Below are 22761 nucleotides of genomic sequence, written 5' to 3'. Positions count from 1 at the left end.
AAAACCGGGACGGTCGTGTAAGCGGGGTGCGTCCTCTGCTCAGCCTTCGCCTATGCATACCTCTAGATTACATCTATCAACGTCCGACGGCAATCGGTAGTTGGTGATTAGTAGCAGATGGTAGGGATAAATTTTGGCCGGCTCGTGCACCAGCATCGAGTGGGCCATGTTGGGCAAGCTGCGACGTGTCGGTTGCTGCGGGTAATGGTAGGAAAGGGCACCGGAGTACGTGCTGGAGGCAGGAATTTCGGCACCGAGCGCACGACGATCGCCCTCCGTTATGGAATCGCCGGAAACTGTAACGCAACAGAATAGCAGCGTCCGTCAGCATGTACGGTACCCGATATTTATAAAAAGCAAATCTTAAATCTTACTGTCGCTTTTGCCGCAGCTAAACTCCGTACTGTGGGTCTTATCTCCGAGTCCGCTGAATGAGAAATCCTGCAATGAGTGGGGGGCGAAACGTGTTTTAGCATAGCTCAAAACCAACGGGACGGGAAAGATATAAAGAAATTAAAAACACACACACATAAAAATAACCTTCACCATACACGAACAAACATGCACAAGCAGCAACAACTTTAGTTAAAAAAGGATAAAATAAAATACACATACACGCTTCCTATCTAGGTGACGAAACGTTAAGCCAGGCAATAGGATTAGTGCTTCTAATCAGCCATCATCGATTAGTAAAGCCGTTCCCAGTGCAGTGATTGAAAGTAGAATTGAAACAAAAAACCGAAAAATTTACAAAAAGAGTGCAAGAAAGAAATTGCATCGGCTACGAGACACAGGCGTGACGCTACGTAGTACGTAGTGAAATCGGGTTAAAGGATGCACTCAGGAAACGAAACAAAACACTTGGCCCCGTAAAGCAGATTTCTCCTAGCAGGAAAGGTTACACCGAGAGCAAGAAAACAGCTATCAAAAAGCAAAACACTCCAAAAATTGAGGAGTGCACAAGAGAAAAAGTGGTCATGCGCATGTTATACAGTGCTTAACAAAACAATAGACACACCTGTTTCATTTTTTTGAGAATAAAAGAAGCTCTAGAAGAGTTAGCTAAATATAATGTTCTAGTAAGTTGAAGTGGCTCATAAAACACATATTTTGAAGAAAAAAGTATAATTTTATACACACTTTTTCTAGTGTTTTTTGATACCTGCAAAATTACTCCATATAAAGTAAATGACAAGGAGCCAAAAAAGGTTAGTAAAGTATTCTAAAAATATATTTACGTTAAAAAGAGCTAAAAATATATTTACGTTGTCTAGAGCTCCTGTTGAAAACTTTGAAGGGCTCCCAATGATCTGTCAGTTGGAGAGCATAGAAGAAAGATCAGCAAAAAAGAAAGTCGCGCCTACCCGACGGGAATCAGCAGGATCAGTTCCGAACCGAAGTTGAAATTTGTTGTACTAATTTTTTGATTTCCTCGAGTAAACGATTTCTAAAAAATTCAATCGCGTTTCAACAGCTCCTTCTTTGGTCCTCATTTTTAAACTATTACAATAGCGGATAAAACTATTGTCCGTAGCTGTTCGTACAGTTATGTGATACGGAGGAATTTTGCAGGTGTCAAAAAAAGGTGGGTGTTTATTTATACTTTTTTCTCCAAACTGTGTGTTTTGTGATTCTCTACAACTTGCTAGAACATCATGTTTAGCAGCTAACTCTTCTGGAGCTTCTTTTATGCTCAAAAAACAGGTGCTCCTATAGTTGTGTCAAGGACTGTGGTAGTGAAAACATAAAACAGAAAACACACACACACACATATATCAATTTTAAAATATGAAAATTGGAAAATTTAAGTAGCTTCTTCTGCTTTAAAACGTGATAAAAATTAAAAAAATATATTAGGAAGAGCAAGAGAAGAATCCGATAGTTTAAGAAAAAATACGTTTTTCAACTTCAAAAAAAAGAGGACCAATTGAAAAGGAATCGTAAAAAACATGAAAATTTGGATTATCCACTTTTTTTGTTCTAAAAAAATTTTAAGTGTGTAACAATTGGTGAGTGTGTTAAGATAAAAAGAAAACGGTGAGGTGAGGTAAATGAAAACAAAATATGGAACAAAAACACATATAAACGTAGCTACAGTAAAAGCCAGCTTACAGGAACACCGTGAGCAGAACCGGACGTAGCGGAACTGAAGGTATGCGAACGAGGGGCCAAGCCGTAACCCGGTTTAGGTACTTGTCGTAAGGAACTCACCACTGCCGGTGTATGATTTTGGTTTTGTGGATTTTGTAGTAAGGTTGATTAGTTTGGTACGTTTGTGAGTGTTGCAGTGTTAGTTTGTTGTGGGTGATGTGGTGTTTTTAGTAGTTGGCACACATTAATGGCAGAGCGTATAGCGACGCACAGTAGTAGTACAGCAGAGCAAGTGGCAAGTTTGGCACGTTGTTAGATGTGATGGTTTTGTATGTATGTGTGTTGACACACACACACACATTAGGTATACCCAAGGTGTGGAAGCATTTCACCATCACCACCGCCCGGGGGGAAATATTTAGATGAAGTTTCATGGTCCGTTCATCCAGATGGACACAGAGCGCAACCACAAAGCATGACGACGAATGATGACGACGGGTGTGCGTGTGTGTGTGATGAGGAAGAAAGGGGTGAATTTGATGAAATAAGAAAAAGAGAAAGAGAGAGAGAAGAAGAACAATCGTATGAGAATGTTGCAGTTAGACACAGAAACAATAAGCCCTGCTACACTCTGGACCACAGTTCTAGCCTTTTAATGTGTTACAGAACACTAACACCAACTAAACCGACAACCGGTGATCGCAATTGATTTATCGACGCTACAGGATGACGTATCCTGGCCTGTTCAGGATTAATGCACAACTTAATAATACATTTACCACACGATGCTTGTTAGATGGGGATTAGCGCCAGACGCACACAACATTAGTGGAACGATACACGGGTAGATTAAGATTAGGGATAGAAGTTTAGCAAGCGGCCCACAACAGCAAACAAACAGGTCTACAATTGCGGATTGCGTGTTATGCAGTTCGCCGAACCACCCAAAACAATTATCATCCATCGTTCATTCACGTGTCGGAGAAGGATTCACCGAGGGAATAGCGAGCGAGACTTACGGAGCTGTAACCGTTTCTTAGCGACGGTGGCAGTGTGGACGTTTTGAATCCATATCCCGGCTTCGGAGGTGACCTGTACGAATGGATGGCTAATGGATGGAGATGGCCGTACGGGCGTAAGAGAAAAGGGTGAAATGTGGGTGTGTGTGCGCGCGGAAAACCGAGAAGAAAAAAAACGGAAGGCGAAAGGACATGAAGAAGAGGAGAGAGAGAGGGGAGGTGGAAAAGAAAAGAAAACGTTTTAAATCAAACCAAATCAATTATAAAGTACAAAACAAAACAACACACGCACGACAGAGACACACACGTGGAAAATAAGTACATTGCAGGAGGAGAGAGAGACCCCTCTCGGAACGTGTGTAATTAAAAAAGAAAAACACAATACCATTCAGGACAAAACAATATAGGGGAGCAGAAAACACAACAGCCAACACACACACACGCATTACAGGGTTTCTCAGGCCAGTTCCCACTTTTAACACTAAATGATAACAGCATATAACTGGCCTGAGCAACCCTGTATCTCCGTTTCTCTTCCCTACTCCGGTGTATGTGTGTTCGTTTCAATTAATGTTCATTTTCCTTAATGGTTAATTGTTCTCTATAAACAAGGCATGTTGCTCACATTTCATACAAAACTCGCTTGATTTATCCTGTGGCTATCTGCACGATATCCAGAATTTGTAAATCGACCGGAGTATGCAAAGTTACTGAACTGCTACCACACTACAGCACTTAGTATTGAGCGCAGGATTTGCCCAACATTCACGCCACCCCTCCCAAAAGCTTACCGTTGTAACTGGTCGCGTTTCCAATGGCACGACCGACCGATCCACGGTAGCTGGTGGACCGATCGAACTCGTCCTCGTAGAACGGTTTCTGATGGTCGAGGTTGCGCGAAGGTGACGCACCGACCGGCGATTCGTAGCGCATCCGGTTCATCGGTTCCTTCGCAGCGGATGGTGTGCGGGACGCGTTGCGTGGGTCCAGATTTTCCTGCTTCCAGTGCTCGTAGCGTTTCTTCTCCTGCAGGTCCTTCAGTATAACCGTGCCCATGCCAGATGATTTCAGCTTGCGTAGCTCCTCTTCTTCCTTCGTGTGATGTCTGTTGGGAGCGTAATAGAATGCAAGTGTGTTAGCAAACGTTTAAACCTCCTGCTGCTTTAAACCATATATGCTCTGGCAAATGCATACTTTTCCGTAACGTTTTCCTTATTATTCGCATGGTCGACTTCGTCGTCTGATTCAGGTACACCCTTGTACGAGTCGGAATAGCGGCGACGACGCTCCGGATCCGTGTACGGGTAAGGCGGGGCCGGGAAATCGTCCCGTTCGATCTTTGGTTTCTCGCCCGGCGGTGGCTTCTTGGCCGCGGGATAGTGGCTCAGCTCGATCGGTTCCTCGTTGTTCATGCCCGGACTCTTCGGGCGCGGCGTTTCCGACCGGATACTGTCTACCAGCACCTTCATCGCGCTGCGGCTGCGCGAGTGCGAACGAGAGCCGGACGTGGACCGCATACCGACACTGCTGGCCGTACCACCACCACCACCAACACTCATCGCTGTGTGGTAGTGCACGGGACGATGAAAGTGGGGCGATACCGGGGCCCTATCGTACGGTTCGATCGGGCGCCGCAGATAGCCCGGCTCCTCGGTTAGGTAGCTGTAGGTGTAGATACGGGCAATATCCTCATAGCCTTGATTTTTGTATTCTCTTAATATTAGGCCCGGGCTTGTGGTACGATGATACTTTAAAAGTCGGGAAAAAAGTAAAAGAATAAATTAAATAAAATTCAATATCATGGTAACGCATAAGCGCGATTATAATGCAGCGCCAGTCAGCAGACATTGAAGGCCGCGGAGCAGTGCATATAGTTACGGGAACAAGCATTTTCGTACGTAGTAAATAAAATCATAAGCAATACTTAACCGAATAGAATAATAGCAAAATAATAAAACTAGACCTTTGACCTTTGCGCCAAAGACAACTAACCTTTCTATGCGTGTAGGGACTATAAACTGAACCATTAACACTCGGAGTTTGTGAACGATACGTGAACTGAAAAGAGCAATATAAAGAGAACATAGGAAGGAAACACAGAAAGAAAGAAAGAAAGAAAGAAATGAAGAGAGAAAAAGAAGAAAAAAAAGCAAAAAGTGCAAAAAATAATGTAAAAAAAAATATTGCATCATTAAAACACATAAGGCTGGTGGCACAGCTCTATCGTATACTTTTTTTGTCGTAAGGTTCTGTAATATTTTGTATGGTATTTGCCAGATGGCCAAGCCTGCAGATTTCTGTCGTATGAAGAAACCAAACATTTTATCGAAAATTTTGACAGATAGCACCTTACGATAAGATACGATAAGAGCAGCAACTACTGCATCTCATGCTAGCTGATACTGTTAAACACAAAATAATGGTAGCTTTATAATATATACTTGCTGGCTTAAAAATTAAGAAAAAATAGCTATCAAATTGTTGCATAAATAGCATAATACTTTGTGTGATGTAACGAAAACATTTAAATAATTTAATCATTTCCCTGTACAGCTTTTTGCCGAGCGATAGGATGAGCGATCTTTTCAATAAGTAATGGTAACTAAAAGTTTACAAAAATTGCATACTTTCAGGCGCTCGACACCTAACACGTGACCCGGAGATATTTGAAATTAGATCTTTAGATTTTTTTATCGAATTAAAGTGAACGTTTAAAGCTTCTTGTTTTGTTTGTTGCGTTAGACACATTCATTTCAAAAACGTTTGCTAGCATAGCTGTGGCAGCAGCTTGCAACGAGGAAAGCACGGTCTGTTCGATCCACCCAGCACTTACCTGAATTTCACTCATACCGCTTGTACTGGTGCGATCAAACTCCGTCTCCGTGTTAAAGCCATTCGTATCGACCCCATTCAAAATGGCGGCCTCGGACGATGGTCCTGGGCCGCACCGCGGATGCCAGATGGCACCACCCTGCAGATACATCTCCTCCCCATCACCGAATGGATCGCCACACTTCGTGCACCGAGCGCACGTGGGATGGAAGTGATGGTTATCACCGGCCTGCAACACCTTGCCACTAATGTACCGATTGCAGTGGGCACACTTCACGCCGAACGACTTCTGGAAGTCTTTCTCACAGTACGGCACACCGTCCTTACCCATATACTCGCCGTTCAGTGTCGTACCGCAGGCATTACATCTGTAAACATAAAAGGGCCGCAATTAGTAAAAACTTAGCGGAGAGAGAGAGAGAGAGAGAGAGAGAGAGAGAGAGAGAAGCCGCACGTAAGTCTTCCCAAAATACCATACTCACTTGAAGCACCAAATGTGCCATTGGCGGTCGAGAGCAATCAGAGCCTGACCCTCCTTCAGCTGCTGCTGACAACCGGCACAATCGTTCGGATCCGGCTGTTTGCCACCGTTCTGCAGCAACTGCTGCTGCTTCTTCACCGTCTCCTGATGGTGCTGCAGTGTGGCCGCTTTAGTTGGGCTCGAAGTGATCTCCTTGATCGTACGCTGCTCCTGCTTTTGCTCGATTGCACGATTCTTGGGCGATACGGTGGTCGAAGCACCACCGCTTGCTGCACCACTGCCGGCGATCGTCGGCGATCCAACTGGTGCTCCTCCACCGCCGCCCACACCGCTACTGGGTGGACATTTGACGCAGCACTCGCACAACACCTCCTTACCGGTGTTGGTAACCTTTTGGAAAATCGTTTTATCCCAAAAGACGGGGGATAAAATGTGGTACACAACACATATTAACAAACAACGACACGTTAAGTATCCTCGTTATGATTGAACACCTCCAAAGAACAAAAAAAACTTCACGAAAGCAAGAGGGTCAGGAACACGTAACACTTATCACGTCGTAAGATGGATAAGTGCATACGCATTGTACAAGAGATGACACAACTTTTTTCGGTTATGATTTTTTTTTTGTGCCCCGGAGAATCTTCTGGACCAGGATTCGCTAATGGATGACATCGCAGGTTCGTCACCATAGCCGAGCAGTGTGTGTGAGATCTCTTCTTACCTTGCTGCCAGATTTGAACGGTTGTTTGCATTTGCTGCAGGTGAAGCACTTCTGATGATATGTGTTGCCCATCGTCGATACAACTTCGCCCTCGACGTACTGGCCGCAGGCGGCACACTTTGTCCCGTACAGCTTCTGATAGTCCAGTGTGCAATAGTAGGAACCATCCTTCGAGAAGAACCCACCGGTGGCGAGCGACTTGTGACACTTGGTGCACTGGAAGCATGTCTTGTGGAAGTAACGATCCGAAACGCGCAACACCTCACCGGAACACTTTTTCTGACACTTGCTGCACTGGATTTTGCTTTTACCTGCAAGTTAAGGAAAGAAGAAAAGGTTAGTTAGTATGTTTTGAAATTTAAACTTCAAGACGATGTAATAAATTTCCCCAAACAGCCATAACAACTTCAACTTTAATGACTATGGTGAAAATCTCTTCCTGCTGATAATAAAGCGATTATTTGCCAGTTAACATTCCAACTATCGGGTTTACGATATACGGTGGGGCAACCCCAACTTTGCCTCCATTCTCCGCACTACAACAGTCCGAATGAAGAGATTATGAAAAATGAAATCGATTAGAGCGCGCACATTAATACTGTTGTGTCACTATATTAGGTCTCGCTGCTGTTAACAACCATCGCCACCCCATAGATGGCCGCTTACCGATCGGTATTGCAAAAGTGGAAGCTAACAGTGCGCCGCCACCTTAATACACCCAGGCAAGCGCTGATATTTAGGCTCGATTACTGGAAATAAACATAAAACTCGATGTAATCTATCAACCATCAAACTGCTAGACTACAAACCTTCCGACGGAGGGTTATCTGGCCGGACTGACTGACTGACTGGTGGTTATCGCCAACATTGGAATGTACAGATAAAAAAATCAACCTACCATGCCTCTGGCAAGCAGAATGATCGCTGCTTTTTATTGGACAAATTATGAAAACTGTTGTACAGTTGGTTGGATGGCCCCTCAAAGGAAGCAGTTAATTATCCATTTTAATCACGAGGCACCATTTATCTTTAAGCTGCGACATAATTTATGTCACATTCTGAACACGTTTTCTTGAAGAGTTATTCTCGCTTCACGTCACTTCATTTGACAGGAAGAATCAGTTATAAATAATCCAACAATTAGTGGTTGAACATCACGATCATGCTTCTTCCAGCTCGCAAGATTGCTATCAGATTTGCCGAGTTAATTTTTGGACAGTCCATTATGTAATGCTACTATGGCTATGGATGGAACCCCACCCGAAAAGCCCCCCGATGTGAAGCTATTCTGACACAAACACACAAGTCCGCTAGGTCGTCATATGTTTCCCATAAATATAGCTTCCCTCTGTCTCCGTCTCTACAGGCTGGCGTACTACGCGACTTGTCTCCAGTGTTACACGTCCGGGTTTTGGTCAATGTCAGTCTGTCAACTGCAATGCAAACGACGATAATCATCATAATCGATTACCCTGTGTAGGATGATGATGGTGGCGGTGAAGGCAGGGGTAGAAGCATGGCGCGAAGCAGAAACAGTTGAAGATATGTTATTCCACAACCCTTTTCCTGCAAGTTCCTCCTTTCTTCCAATCAACACCAGCGGTACGTCATCATACGGTGGAGCTTGTTAGAATCGGTCCCCACAGTTCTCTCCTAACCTCTAAACCTCTTCGTCCGTGCCTTCGAGCAAGCTGTGGGGAATGTGTTACAATTTATCACACAATTACCATTGCTCGCGCTCCACGCTCATGACCCATCAATTGCGGAGGATGACGAGAATACATGCAGCGAACGGGACCATCGTCGGCAGGACGAATCTTCTTCGATAAACTTCACCCTATATCTTACCCCGACCGTGGCGGTACGGCGACAAATGGACATTGGTAGAATCAGAAAGACCGTGCGCGTTTGATAAGACGCCCGAGCCCGAGTAAGCGCTGATAACATTGCGCTCAAAACATGCCATGCGTCAAATTGTATCTAACGACGGTACTATGGTGTACGCAGTCGCTCGTTCCCCACACAACTCTTAAACGGATGACAAACGACAACCACACCGACCGTTTCCAACAAATGAACCACACATTACCTCTCGGCATTGCGCTCTCAGTGTCATTTCGCGCGAAATTTCTTGACACTGGCAAACCCTCATTATTTGTTATCACCTGGGCGTTGGAGGTGGCTCGGTCCACCGTGCACACTGATTACGATCCCATGTTGGTGATGTCCAATCAGCGCGTTAGTCAGTGGCAAACAGGCAAGTTCATGCGCCGTTTGGTACAATTGGGAGGAGGTAAAACAAAGCAAAGAAGGCGGACGGGATGTTTTCTTCACCGGACCAGCCATCATGGTGGCGTATGGTGCCCTCGCCATAAGGTGATGTTCGATGTGCAAGGTCTTAACTTTCTGACAAGTAGTGATGATGAGCGCGTGTGATGTGAGGAATAGTGTTCCTTGAGGTAGGCAGACAGGCAGTTGAGGTATTTCGAACGTCCAACCGTAAGTCGTCAATTGACCTTCAAGGTGAAGGTGCTAATGGATTCCAGCAGCAACTACAATCATTCCACCGGGGACCTGATAACAGAGACTCGCACCGGGAACGCCGGTACTGAATGTGTTTGAAGCACTTGATATTTCTGTTGGATCTAACTTCCCCATGAAAGCGAGTTTTAATTTCTCTAATGGATTCCAGCACCTCGAATATTGATTACACATAGAACGAGATAATGAAATGTATCGTACCTCTCTGTTGGCTTTCAAATCGCGAATACATTGCAGGATCTACGCGACAGGCAAGGACAACATTTGCGATACATTAAATAGAGTCTTCTAAAAAACGACTCTGTCACGTCATTACATAAATCCACCACTAAAACGAACACGAGCATTCGCTTAGCATTCCAATACGAGTTCAAGATATACGATTGGAGCGTTTTTTTGTGGCCCCCGTATACAGCACCTCACCAACACGCTATAGAACATCATCAACAACCAGCGACATGCAACTGCTAGAACCAGGAGAACCGTCCCTCGTTCTTCACCAGCAATAAATAGCACGATGACCACAACAAGAGTCACAATCTCAAGGCGACTCCTCCTCTCCACCAGTCACACGAAAACACGTCAGCTAAGTTTGACCAAAAAAAAAAGAGAAACAAATTGTCGTAGAAAAGACAGCCAACAAAATCTGTGAACGCTGCCGGAACATGTTCCAATTCAAATGTGTGCCCACCACCACCACTGGTGTGCTCCCCTTTGGCGAACGGTTTCGATTTTAGTCTATTTTTGGCTAACACACCCCAAAAACGGACGGAAACCAGACGCGAAAATTCAAGCAGGAGCTTTAAATGTGGTGTTGAAGATACGAGAAGACGGTGGAATGGTAACGGAAGCGACAGCACCATTGCGACACATCGATCGACGAAAGGAGGAGCAACCGAATGATAAACCGCTCGGAGTGGAGTAGTGTGACAGTTGGTTTATGCTTGGTTTATATTGAGTTTAAATTTACCGAGTGGCTTTACTATCGGAAACATAATTTCGGGAAATATTTCAGTTGCAGAGTTCAATGCCAACATGTGCTAACTTTAGTTCCCAAAGTCCGTTTGGCACATCTTGGCACACGCGAAACCAAACAGATAAGCGATAACGTAAGCGCTCGTCTGCTGTAAAGACAGCCGTAAATCTCATCAGACAAAGCACGAGTTTGCACTTTACACCGGGGTGTATCTGTTGGTATTTAACCTTGTATAAACTACCGCTGAAAATGTGCTAACCGATGCCAACGAAACCGATGCACCATTCAATCACAATTCTGTTGGCGCCAGACGGTGACACTAAGTAGCTGCCAAATTGCATATCCCATGCACATCATTTGCAAGCGTGCCGAATCGTTGGACTTTCATCGAACAGGTCGCACTGTCGTTCGATGCACCACGAACTTCGCTTTCATTCACATTGACTTTGTCCTTGGGAATGAAGATCACACCCGACTCCCGGTTGTAGTGACATACCGCCAACAGCGGATCAAGTTTTTGCACGTTCATAGCGAAGCTGCCGCTTAGACCTGTGGTAAGTGTTCTGTTCAATACAGGAAACCACGCGAGTTCAAATCTCTGTTTGACGTGATCCGGAACGGAATTTATGTTTGGTTCCATATTTTCACAGACAATTCCTGAGTAAAAGAGAAGTCCTCTTTAGCTTAGATGTGAATTTTACCTCATAGCGGATAATATAATCTCCACGCCAAAAGTACTTAGATCTTTCGCGATACTAAAGCCCCCTTTGAAAAAGTGGGCTCTCACGACCCCCAGGAGGTGAGTACTCAATTACTAACTTATAAATCCAATACCAATACCGCAAACACAGCTCATGACGTTGTGAAAACCGCAAACTGGCGAAACTGTCTGTCAAAAACAGTACTACCATTTCACATCACGTTTATCGTTGGCCGGTAGTGCATATCACTTGATGGACCGTCATATCATGTGGAACGATATCAAATTGCTCCTTTCAACCCCTTTCAATCAGTAATTTCCGATTCATTTGAGATGTAAGAGGTGACAATAAGAGTGTTTATGCTCACACTATGGACGACTATTTTAGGATACTAAATACAATAATTAGGTCATATGCGGCATTAATTAACATTTAAAAATCATAATGAATGCCATATCTAGCTTTGTTTTATAACAACTAATACGGGACTAAGGTTTATGAGGCGTTCTCGGAGAACAGCCTTAGAAACTTAGCCGCTTTTTTGTTTTCTCGGAAAAAGTACTTTAAAACACATACTATTTATTTTCTTTGTCCTGCGGGTGGTGAATGGTTGAGTTGAACGTAGGCATCCGGTGGACCATAGGCATCTCGGTTGGGGCTTGCACGGGCGCATTTATGAGCTGACTCGTGGATCCTCCCATGTCCTGTTGGCCCACCGTCAGAGGCTGTGGCAAGTGTAGTGTGGTTTTCTTTAGTTCGCGCGGATTGCTTACGACCCGGTGCGAACCGTCCGCCGTGTTAACGGTAGCAGAAGTTTTGCCAGGCCGTACCGGACCATTATTTACTGTGACGGCTGTGACGGAATCTTCAACGGGTTCCATCAGTTCTTCTGCGTCCTGGGTTACATTTGATGTTGAATGCATCCCACCCGCTGGACTGTATGCGACCACTCCAATATCGCCGCCATCGTCTTCCATGCCATCCTGTTCCCAGCTCGCAATCGGGACCGCTTTGTTGCTGTTTTCGGGCGCATTTGGCACAGGAATGGTATCACCAATCGAGTAAGCAATCGTACGCTGCCCGTGATTATCGCCTCCACCATTAAGCTCCATGCCGGGCGCACGCTGCAGGACGGCAAACATCACAACCAACAACAGAAGCAATCGGGAGGATAGTATCCTTGCACACATCGTCCACGGCACGGTTTTGTTCTGGCGCACACTTGAAAATCACCAAAATTCGGCCAAACGTGTTATGACATTCCGACTCGGTTTTTGGCTGGGTTTTTATACAATTTGTCGGGGACCAAGCGACGGGGAAACCTCATTACCAATCATTACGCGCCATTTTTTAGCCATTATTCCAAACAATTATATCAAGCGCCCAATAGAGCACACGGAAGGAGTACAAATTGTTTTCCACATTAGCAGCTTATCAAACTTGCAAATGATGTCCACAAATTGATCGCACCAGCCAAAACTGGGCCAATGGCACCATTACCGTCGAACAATTTGCTGATGAAATTTTAAATTAATTTTAAAGCGTTTCGCTAGAAAACAGCATGACACATACCGGATGTTATTGCTACATCGCATCACAAAATGAATTAAACTATGGTAACCAATTCCCAACAGGTAATGTTATACACCGTCGGCCACCCACTGGTGGAGCAAAATAAAACGATCGATTTTCCAACAACAGTCGCAAACGATTAACCTCGATGAACCGCGCAGAGTGCAGTTTCACATCGTGCTCGGGACCAGCGACGGCACCAGGTCGTGCACGATTGGGATGAGAATATCGATGGCCGAAAAAGACAGCAAAGCGCCTCCTCCTATCCAGCACATCCAAGACTCAACACGGTGCAGCGAAGAAATTAAAGAGATCTTGCTGCAAAGCGTGGTAAGAAGGACGACATCGGTAAGCCGCTTCAATATTGATTTTTGCAATTTATAGCCCCAGCGCTCGTAATCGATAATGTTGTGCGTGAAAGGGGAACAAATCTTCCACAATCCAGCACGCAAACGTTGGTAAGTGTAACCTATCGGAATTAATTGTATGGCTTCAATCAATTTGCCTTCTTTGTAGATGGCTTCTTGCACCATAACTGATTCGATTCCGGCAATCTGTCTTCTGGACAGAGATCTGCTTTTACTCAAATAAGGAACCACCACTTCATTGCCACCATAAATCACCTCTTTTAGCCAATTCTGATCTGTTCCTGATGGACGGATATACTCCGGAAAACGCTTCTCCACGGCTTCACTCCACTCCAAACTTCCAACGCTGACGTAGCGTTGGGCGTCGGCAGCATGGCACGTTGTCTCGCTTGGCTCGCATCACTAGAAGAACCCCGGGTAACAAGAACCACGGCTGCTTAAACACGTTTATTTATTTGACCTTTAGGCAAGAGGTCTTCCAAACACTTAACCCAAAACCGTTCGCCGCCTCATCTTTTCCGCCAGCGCCAACCTTCAACGCATCCCTCACAAAACCATGATCTAATCGATCACGAATGCATCGCGGCCATCTTCGGCGGAGACGTGAACCCTCTGCTGTTCCCGAAACGCCTCTGCCGCGAAATGTAAAAGCATAATGTCGATAATGTTTTCCGTGCCGAGCGACATCCAACCAAATGTCAACCACCCTCCACACCGAATGACACCAGATGTGTGCAAAATGTTGATGCTAAGGCTAAGGCGGAAAGAATGCATTAAACCGCAACCCATAAGCCACACCAGCACCGTCATGATGGAGGGATGTACTCTCGGCGATGTTGGTGTAGAACAAGAAGAGAAATTAAAGTGGCGAGAAAGAAACACATGCCGAACGCTAAAAACTATCCAAAGCGTAAAGACAAAATGGGTGTAAGAGCGCATGGAGCTCTAAGGCCACGAGGAAACGCGGCAGGGCCAGTGGAACGGTTTACGAATTTCATTATCATATAATCAAGTGGGTTTTGCTGTTTGCTGTTTGCCTTGTTCCAGGCACTATAACTCTTTCGTTCACCCGGAGGTTTTGGATTATTGAAATCGCGCTTCTTGTGCGCGCCGGAAGGACTGTGGTGATGGGGAAGTTGCTGACGGTGGTAGATGGCGATGGAAGGCAGACACGCTGGCAACGCACCATTCGCGAGTGGGTTGGCGCGCGATGGAACCGTGAAGCATAGCGTTCCTCTTACTATTTCACTTCTTCAACCCCTCATTAGATTAACCGCAGAGGAGTATGTAGAAGGGTACTCTGCTGGAAGAGTTACTCGAGGGAGCGCGAGTAATAAAAAACAATGAGCATTTGTTTATGATTGAACCATTGAAGCTATTCGACGTGGTGGTGTACTTCTTCACACACTATGTTTGCTCATGGTTTCATTTCATGGACATTTCCTGTTCAATTCCCGTTTTGTTTTAGGAGGATTGGAGAAAGGGGAATTCTTTTTGAAATTGATTTACGACTTGAAGAAATTTCCAAACGCGTGCTGCAAGTAAAGAACCACTATCTTCGTTCAGCAACACTAAAGGTCATCTATGAACTGAAGTTCATCCAAACAGATATTCCTGTTGAATATCTCATCAATTCTATAGGAATAACTCATAGTGAGTAACATGTCTTAACATAACATTGAAGATGATCATAGATGGGTGATCGTACCTTTCGAGTCATCCCAAAACTTTACCTATATTAAGTCAAGAGTCAGCCACAAACATAGATTTTAAAATACGCACATGGTTGCTGGCTGTCAATCGAAGATGCTAGGGCCTGTAACATTTCTTGCACACTATGCGCCAGCAGAGCGAGACGGGCGAAGCTCTGGACATCTATTGTCATAATGCTCACATAAGCTTCTGAGACTTAGACTCTGTCCAACATAGACATAGACTCTGTTTATAAGAATTTTTGTCCGGATGTGTCCGGATCTATGGACAATGAAGGAGTTACCAACACAATGCAGGCTATAAGCTGGAGAATTATCTCAATAATATCTAACGAATGAGACTTGTTAAATACGGCTAGGTTGGTCATGCCACGTAAATGGCTCCAGACATTCAGTCTGGTTAAGTCTTTTCAGGCCGTCTACATGTATAAAAACGGTGTGGTAAGCTCAACATGATAGCATGGATGCATGCATGGATGCCCAAGAAGTATCGAGGATTTAGGCAGCTGATCAAGACCTCAAAGCACTATGGTAATACGGAAAAATAAACAAATTCTGATCAGAAAACCTGTCGCTGAGTTAATTTTTTTCCTAATTTCTTGAGCTTTTACCACACAGCAATAACGACAGTTTTCCGCTATAATTAAAATTGGTTTCTCAGCGAAATAAAAGAAACCATTGCGATAACATCACAGTTAAGAAAATTTCTTCAACCTTTAACCATCTTCAAGTGCATTTCAAAATGTCACCGAATTTCTCTAAACCTTTTCCCAACGATATAGAAAAAACCACCACCGTGGTGGTTGTACAGTAAAGATCCGTCGATGAGATTGTTTGGTGATTGTCGTGTGATTACGGCCGTGGTTCGTGATGGCATTTGCTCTCGGAAAGGCTAGACGATGCAGCAGCACCGGTGTAACTTTTATTCGTGCTTAACGACATAAGACACTACCAGAAGGAGACAGCAGGACGATGAACCGAATGAGCTTTTACAGACAGGGGAGATTACAGACGGTGGGTGGGTGGGTTTGGTCGCGGACCCAACATACACCATACCACATCACCACAGATGGATAAAACCCGATAAGCAAAAGCAATTGGTTCGGTGGTTGTTCGGTAGACATGGGCAGGACCGGCCGACCACCGAACCGAGAAGACAACCGTGTGTTGTCGTGATGGAATTTTCGAGCTTATCATCCACCCCACTGGAATAACTGTGTGTGTGTGTGTGTGTACATAATCTTTCCCAGTTCGTCGCCCAAGACGGTACCGCATTACTCACGAAACCTCCAATGTCCTGCTGTGACTTGGCCAGAAATGGAGCAATGGTTTTGTTTTGCATCGATTCTTCAACGAATACACCACGAACAGGCACGGAATCCGCACCGGTTCCGCAATCAGTGGAAAGATAAGGAAAACCATCACCGTGCGCGACCTTTGATCGTTGATAGTCCGTTCATTTTGTATCGTCTTTTTTTCGGCACAAAAAAGAGCATGATATTTTTTCGTTATTTGAAGTATTGCACCTATTTTAATAAACAGACTGCGAAGATTTCTATGGGCTGATAAAACGTGCTCCACAAAAAAATAATACGAAAAGCATTAACTTAATGAATTAATAAATAAATCTCGCCACCATATATCACTCGCTCAGCTAAATTTTATCTATCCACTATCAGCAATTTTCTTTTACCGGTAAAGCTCATACTCCCCTGAAATGGAAAACCAACGCGCCGAAACGTAAAGTGACAGTGACGGCTCACTGAGCTTGCACAACAACACCCAAATATGGTGGCCCTGATGGAGGGATGATGACCGCAAGGTTCAGGTTTAATTGCTCCATACTTAATCGTTCCGCCCGTACATTTGTTTGCAACCTGGGGTTTTATCCCTCGTTTTTAGTGCTTTAAGCTTGGCCAAACACACACCATACGAGGCGAGACATGTAAAATGAAATAAAAAAGCGTAATAAAAAGCCGGCAATAAAATGGTCGTGCTGCTGGCCAAAAAATCCCAATCAGTGGAAAGCAAACCTCCCCATTAAAAGTCACTGTTTTAAGCGCATTAACACTGGCAGCTGCAACAATCCGCTGCGAGAGAGTATAGCGTGTGACAGACGTGCAATACATGCAATTAAATTCATTTGGTTTTAATGTCACACAAAAAATTGGAACTGACGCAGGCTGACACGTTTTAATTTGTGTCCATCAGTCTCCATCAAACACAGTAGTTTTCTCACACCCTTATTGCTTAAGATAAGGAAAGTTTTTTTTTATGATGGGTTTTAAGTGATCAAATATTCGAGATTGTCTTTGTCGCAACTAAGTTTGTAAAAACAACACAGGAAGATGAAAATTGATTACTCTCCTGCATCAATTTAACAGCAGACCAGTGGCACATGTGGCTGATGCATTTTTATCACGCAACAGTGCAACTCATGGCAGTAAAATGCATCAGCAAGATAACGTTCGCTCGGCTGATCAAATATTGTTTCACATTGTTGCCAGCCATCGCGCGAGTGGATGTCACATGACGCTCGTAAGCTGGTAAAAAGACATCAAATCACCGATGCGTGGAAAATTTGCTGGCTAGAACACTGCAGCAAATAGTTATAGGAAATAAAGAAGATAAAATTATTTTATTTTCTATATATTTAAATTAAATAATTTTTTCCAGACTATCGCTTTTGTAGCTTGATTTCTTGTTACGAAGGGTTTCATTCGCTATCTCTGTAGTTTGAAGGGCTTTATCATTTACTTTTTCGTTCAATTGTTAAATTAAACATATTTTTAAACCTTTTTTCCAAAAGTAATATAAACTATAAGATGGGGACTGCTTGCTTGGGGTTCCGTTGCGTTGAAATATTACAAAACACATCTTAGCATTACATGGTTTTCCGCAGTTGTTTTACGCTTTTCCATGGGTTTTTTAGAAACTTTAAAAAAAAAACATTATGAATTTTTTGCACCGAAAAATGCAAGTTCTTCCTAAACATTCGTAATTTATTTTACAAGCATGAAGTTTTTAAACAACAAATGAAAAAGGTATTGTATAATATATTTAGAAAATGCGAAAATAATTAACAGACTTTCAATTCTATGCTTTTAAAAGAAACGGTTTCGAAAAATATAATTATCAATTTAAAAATATTTGAAAATCTTTGCAAAACTGTAGAAGGCAAATAAAAATATATAGGAAACTGTAAAAAAAGCAAGGAAAGAAACAAAAAATATATGGAAAAGCGTCAAAAATATATGGAAAAGCGTCATATATGGAGAAACCCTGTATTTTGAAATGTTCTTAAACACACTTCAAACGTTTTTCAATCGAGCAGTTTTTAGAATTTAGAAAGGATACGAGTTTTTAGAAAAAAAATTATCTCCGTCTTTGATTTAAAATTTGTAATTTGAAATTCTGTAGTAGGAACCTTTCAAAATATGCATACCAATTGCAGAGGTCTCAACAATAAAAAACATTTTCAAGGCGAACGAATGTAACAAAATAACAAAAGTGCGATAAAGTTTCCCGTCGTCCTCGCACCACAATCTATAAATTATTCTAGACACTATGCAAGGGAAATAAATTCAAAAATACACTCCCCACAATTGTTTACAAATTAACGTTGGCTTAAAAAAAACAAACATTAAAATCCAGCTCAAACCCAAGACTCAAAATATGTTTCACGCTCCTCCTGATAACGCAACCATCCCAAGCTACGTATGAACGACAAACGTCGACCTACATAAAACATTGATTGTACTACAGCGGCTACGTATGGACGCAAACTTTGGCGACCCTTGGTAAAAAAAACCCCCCGGACCGAAGAACCCAACCAAAAGGGCCGAATCGTGCGCAGGAAAAGGACGCGATAGTTTGAAAAGCGAAAATAAACCATAAAGTCTGTCCTCGGGAACCGGTATTCGGTTCCCCCCGGGCACTTGGTGGGTAGCATAAGCCGGCCGATGATGTTGTCGCCGGATTGCGTCATCGCTTGTGCGCCAGCCACCGTGGACGAACGACACTTACACACGACACACGTTCGCAAATATGTCGCCACACTCTTCCGGATTCAGTTTCATTTTAGCGTGACGTTTTCGCATCCCATAAACCATTCCACCTTTCGGTAGGTTTGAGAGTAAAACATGGTAACGACACCACGAAGCGGCCGGACATTGGTCACCAGGGCGCCAGCGTATGGTTGAGAGGGAATGTGGCAGAAAACCCAGCAAACAGTCTGACCAATAACATCCATTTCCGTCTGCAATTATTCCCCGTTCTTTGCTTCCCAACTTATCCGAACTATTGTCAGAGGATCACCAGGCAAAGACGGGATCAAGATCAACCGCAAAATGGGATCGCCGCCAACAACAAATGAGTCTCGTGTTTGGGTCTTCTTGTTTTCCATTCGCTAGGATAGTTTTCCATTTTGCCTATATACTGCGGTTTTTGCAGCGATCACCATCAACACCACAACATCATTTGTGAGCTAAATTGGCGGTCGTTAAACGAGTGTCAGTTTCTCCACGGAAGATCTTTCTAGTTATGTTCTCTCTTTTCTTTTTTGGGAAGCAAATGCCTTGTGGCACACATGCGCAAACATAGGGCAAATCTTAAGGGGTAGGTAGCTGAAGGTGTGTGTGGCAACGGCCGACGCGGCGTTGAGCGCAATATTGAGCAATCTGATTTAGAAGAACCTGGGCGGAAAGGAACTGAAATATATAGCATGATTCACAGCACGGATCCGTTGATGGACGGGCAGTAGATGAGGGGTTTATAAATTAACATTCCCGAAAGGAAAGGCAGCAAAAAAAAAAAAACAAAATTTAACAAATCTATTTTTAAAACCCCTTAAACCACGAACGAACCATTATCGCTGGAACAGGCTGGTTGCCGCTAACAAGATGCAGGGTTTGCTGTAAAGCGCTTTTTGAGGACATTGGAATGTTTTGCACGTTGTAATGTGTTGCGCCTTTTTTCTGCCGATATTTGCATGATTTTTCAATTCTTATGCTGATTAACTTTAACAGTTATTTGTTTCAATAACTAGAAATGGGAGACATTTTTGATTTCATTCGTACCAACAACAAAAATCCTGTTGAAACGGATACATCCAGTAAATCGCACGGTAGTGCACAAGAACCTTGAAGCATTAATTAGCAAAGTGGTTCACAGTGTCAGCAGACTACATCAGCCGTAGTGAACCTTTCGGGTCCGTGCACCTTTGACGATCGCGCCTGTGTGTCGAATCCACCCGCGCACGTTTGCGTTGTAGTGCAAACACAAATAGACAACAATTCGCGAACACCTTCCCCGTTTTCGTACCCTTTCCATCGGACATACCCTCCCCAAGATGTAATCGTGTCACGTACTACTACTTCAACGTTGTTTCCATGCCTTTTACCACTGCGTTGTATTATTAGCACGGTTAACACTTTGTGTGTGTGTCCGTGCCCGGGCATGGGCAAACTGACTGCGAATGTCAAGCAGAGGTGTGTAAAGCACGTGATATTGATTTTGCACAGAATGGTACAAAAGAGACCTAAAACGTTCGCTGCAATATTCCCACCAATCTCATGTCAGTCTGAGACATAATGAAATCGGTCATTTGAAAAGACTGTTTAAAAAAAATAAATCATTGTAATTGGTCCGTTAAACACCCACTCAATAATCGAATACGAAAGCGATCATAGGGACTCAAATTAAATTGCAATAATATCAAAAAACAATCAAACCCGAGTTAGATAATCTACTAGGTAGCTAGTACTATGTGCACAAGCGACTGTAATGTATTAAATTTCAAACGCCTGCAAGTATGCAATTTATATTTTTGCAATCCGCAACCGATTTAAGAGTGTTTAGGATCATCAATTGGGTCAAACGGTATCCAAATTCCAAATCATTAAAGCTCCATTGCATACAATCGGGAGCATCAGATACATGCCTAGTCACAACAGCGCTTCATATTTTTGAAGAGGACCATCGTTTTTGCAGGCATGTTGCCAATTTCTAACGTTAATTTGGGTGGTGCCTCCAACTATTTGGCTTGAGCATTTTTTTAGATTGCCAATTGGGTCAAATGTTACCAGCAACTTTCTTGTTGTAGGTCGATTGCATACATTCAGGTGCAATAAACGCAACACAAATTTGAAGAGGCTTAAAGGAGGCCTGAATCATTTACTAACTCATTTTCATTAGGAAAATCCGATGCAGTATATTCAGTTTTACAGTCTCTATATTCCCCTGTCTTTGAATTTGGCATAATAATTAAAGAATCCAATAAGCCATCGTAAAGAAGGCCAAACCTATAAGGGATTGTTCAAATGATGACATCAACAACAAAAATCCCCAGCAAAAGTATTCGATTTCTTTGGGTTTTTTTTTGTGACAGTTAACCCAAAAACAATTCTAAGCATAAATGAAGTAAAGCACTGTTTGTGATCAACTTTGTATTGATTGGCACATACTTGTCATCGTAGCCATCTTCCGATAATATGGATCGTTTTTCGGGTCTTTCCGCAACGAATACAACGACAAACGCTGTGATCGTCTTCTTAAAGAGCAACCAATTCATGATCTTCATCTATTATATTCTTTCGCTGTTTGCTAAACACTTCACACCCTTAATGACACAAGTATTAGACAAATAAATACTGCTTCCATTCCAAAATAAAACCGCCCGTCTTTTAAAAGCACATACTCACAGCATTGACTTGCGAGAGCTCCGGGTGGGCTTTTGGAAGCTTGTTTCGAAAACAATCGAAAAATTACACCGAACCCGAACGTTTGTCAATATCCCTCACCCCATCGTCCAGGGTGGGGCGTGTGTGCTGCTCAAGATGCCGCTGAAAAATTAACGCAAACACGAACAATTCCTCACCAAACGCCCACCCCGCCTTCGTTGTCGTCGACGTCAATCAACCGACACCGTGTTAAGTTGGGGGGCCCCTGTCCGGTGAAGCAATCGGATCCACGCACGCAAACAACATTCCAACAGAGCCAGTCAGTGTGTTGCGTTGTGTTTTGCTCATCTTTCCACGATCATTCTGTGCCACAAGTGTCAGTTACTTCATCCGTGCCGCTCCGTACCACATGCTTGCATTGCCCCGCTGCCAAATAGAGCATACTCACGACGGCGTCCAACAACGCGAACGGAAAACACATGTGTCTTCGTTCTTCACATAAGGTGGCCCCGGCTGAAAGGTAAGAAGATATTTTACAGCCACACCACCGATCGACTGTTTCTTCAAATATGCCTTCAGTGAACGCCGGGTTCCCATCCTTCTCAAATTAAATTTTCCGCTCTGGATTCTTTTAACTCCAGATCTGCTTCGATGGGAAGGAGATTGGTACCAAATTGCCACCATAATTCAAATTTTCACACTCCATACTTGAGATTGTAGATCGTTTTTCATTCACGCTCCAAACTTTCGCCTATCGTTCGCTCGATCCCCAAAGAAATCTGGAATGAAATTCGTTATGCCCTCCCGAACGTTCCCCGGACCGGCAGTGTCTCCAGTGGCAATCTCCAATTTGGAAGCAAACCGAATGGCGTTGAAATTTATCAAATTCCTTTCCAACGTTGGAGCATTCCACACACCAAAGATTGGGAAATTGAAGAAAAACAAAATACGCGCGATCATCCCCAAAATGGTCTTGATTTGGAAAATTTACACACCACCACCACCTCCACAAAGTATAAACAAAGCAAAGTGGAGAAATTACAAAAAGACCCTTTCCACCACGA

The 22761-nt window shown here is 43.6% G+C and overlaps 1 protein-coding gene and 1 long non-coding RNA gene across 18 annotated transcripts in view; one reads left to right on the top strand and one right to left on the bottom strand.

The window, feature by feature from the left end:
• The window catches only part of LOC118509922 (actin-binding LIM protein 2), a 39661-nt gene that overhangs the window by 1974 nt on the left and 14926 nt on the right, over window positions 1-22761 (bottom strand). For 8 of the 17 annotated variants that reach the window (XM_036051241.1, XM_036051244.1, XM_036051237.1 and 5 more), the window contains exons 3-11: window positions 7148-7458; window positions 6425-6813; window positions 5944-6310; window positions 5103-5168; window positions 4305-4858; window positions 3902-4215; window positions 2113-2213; window positions 375-441; window positions 61-296 (exon numbers count right to left, since the gene is read on the bottom strand). In XM_036051241.1, the coding sequence (XP_035907134.1) occupies window positions 61-296; window positions 375-441; window positions 2113-2213; window positions 3902-4215; window positions 4305-4858; window positions 5103-5168; window positions 5944-6310; window positions 6425-6813; window positions 7148-7458 (2405 nt within the window). Of the gene's footprint in view, window positions 1-60; window positions 297-374; window positions 442-2112; window positions 2214-3110; window positions 3200-3901; window positions 4216-4304; window positions 4859-5102; window positions 5169-5943; window positions 6311-6424; window positions 6814-7147; window positions 7459-22761 lie in introns of all 17 variants that reach the window. The other 9 variants (XM_036051246.1, XM_036051247.1, XM_036051249.1 and 6 more) reach the window with 6 other exon arrangements.
• Window positions 13077-14689, top strand: LOC118509929. The gene is made up of 3 exons (XR_004905952.1): window positions 13077-13267; window positions 13322-13395; window positions 13454-14689. It is a non-coding gene; the product is annotated as an uncharacterized LOC118509929 (long non-coding RNA).

This window comes from Anopheles stephensi, chromosome 3, assembly GCF_013141755.1.
Source record: "Anopheles stephensi strain Indian chromosome 3, UCI_ANSTEP_V1.0, whole genome shotgun sequence".
In the NCBI taxonomy this organism is placed as follows: domain Eukaryota; kingdom Metazoa; phylum Arthropoda; class Insecta; order Diptera; family Culicidae; genus Anopheles; species Anopheles stephensi.
This window is presented reverse-complemented; position numbering and strand designations above follow the sequence as displayed.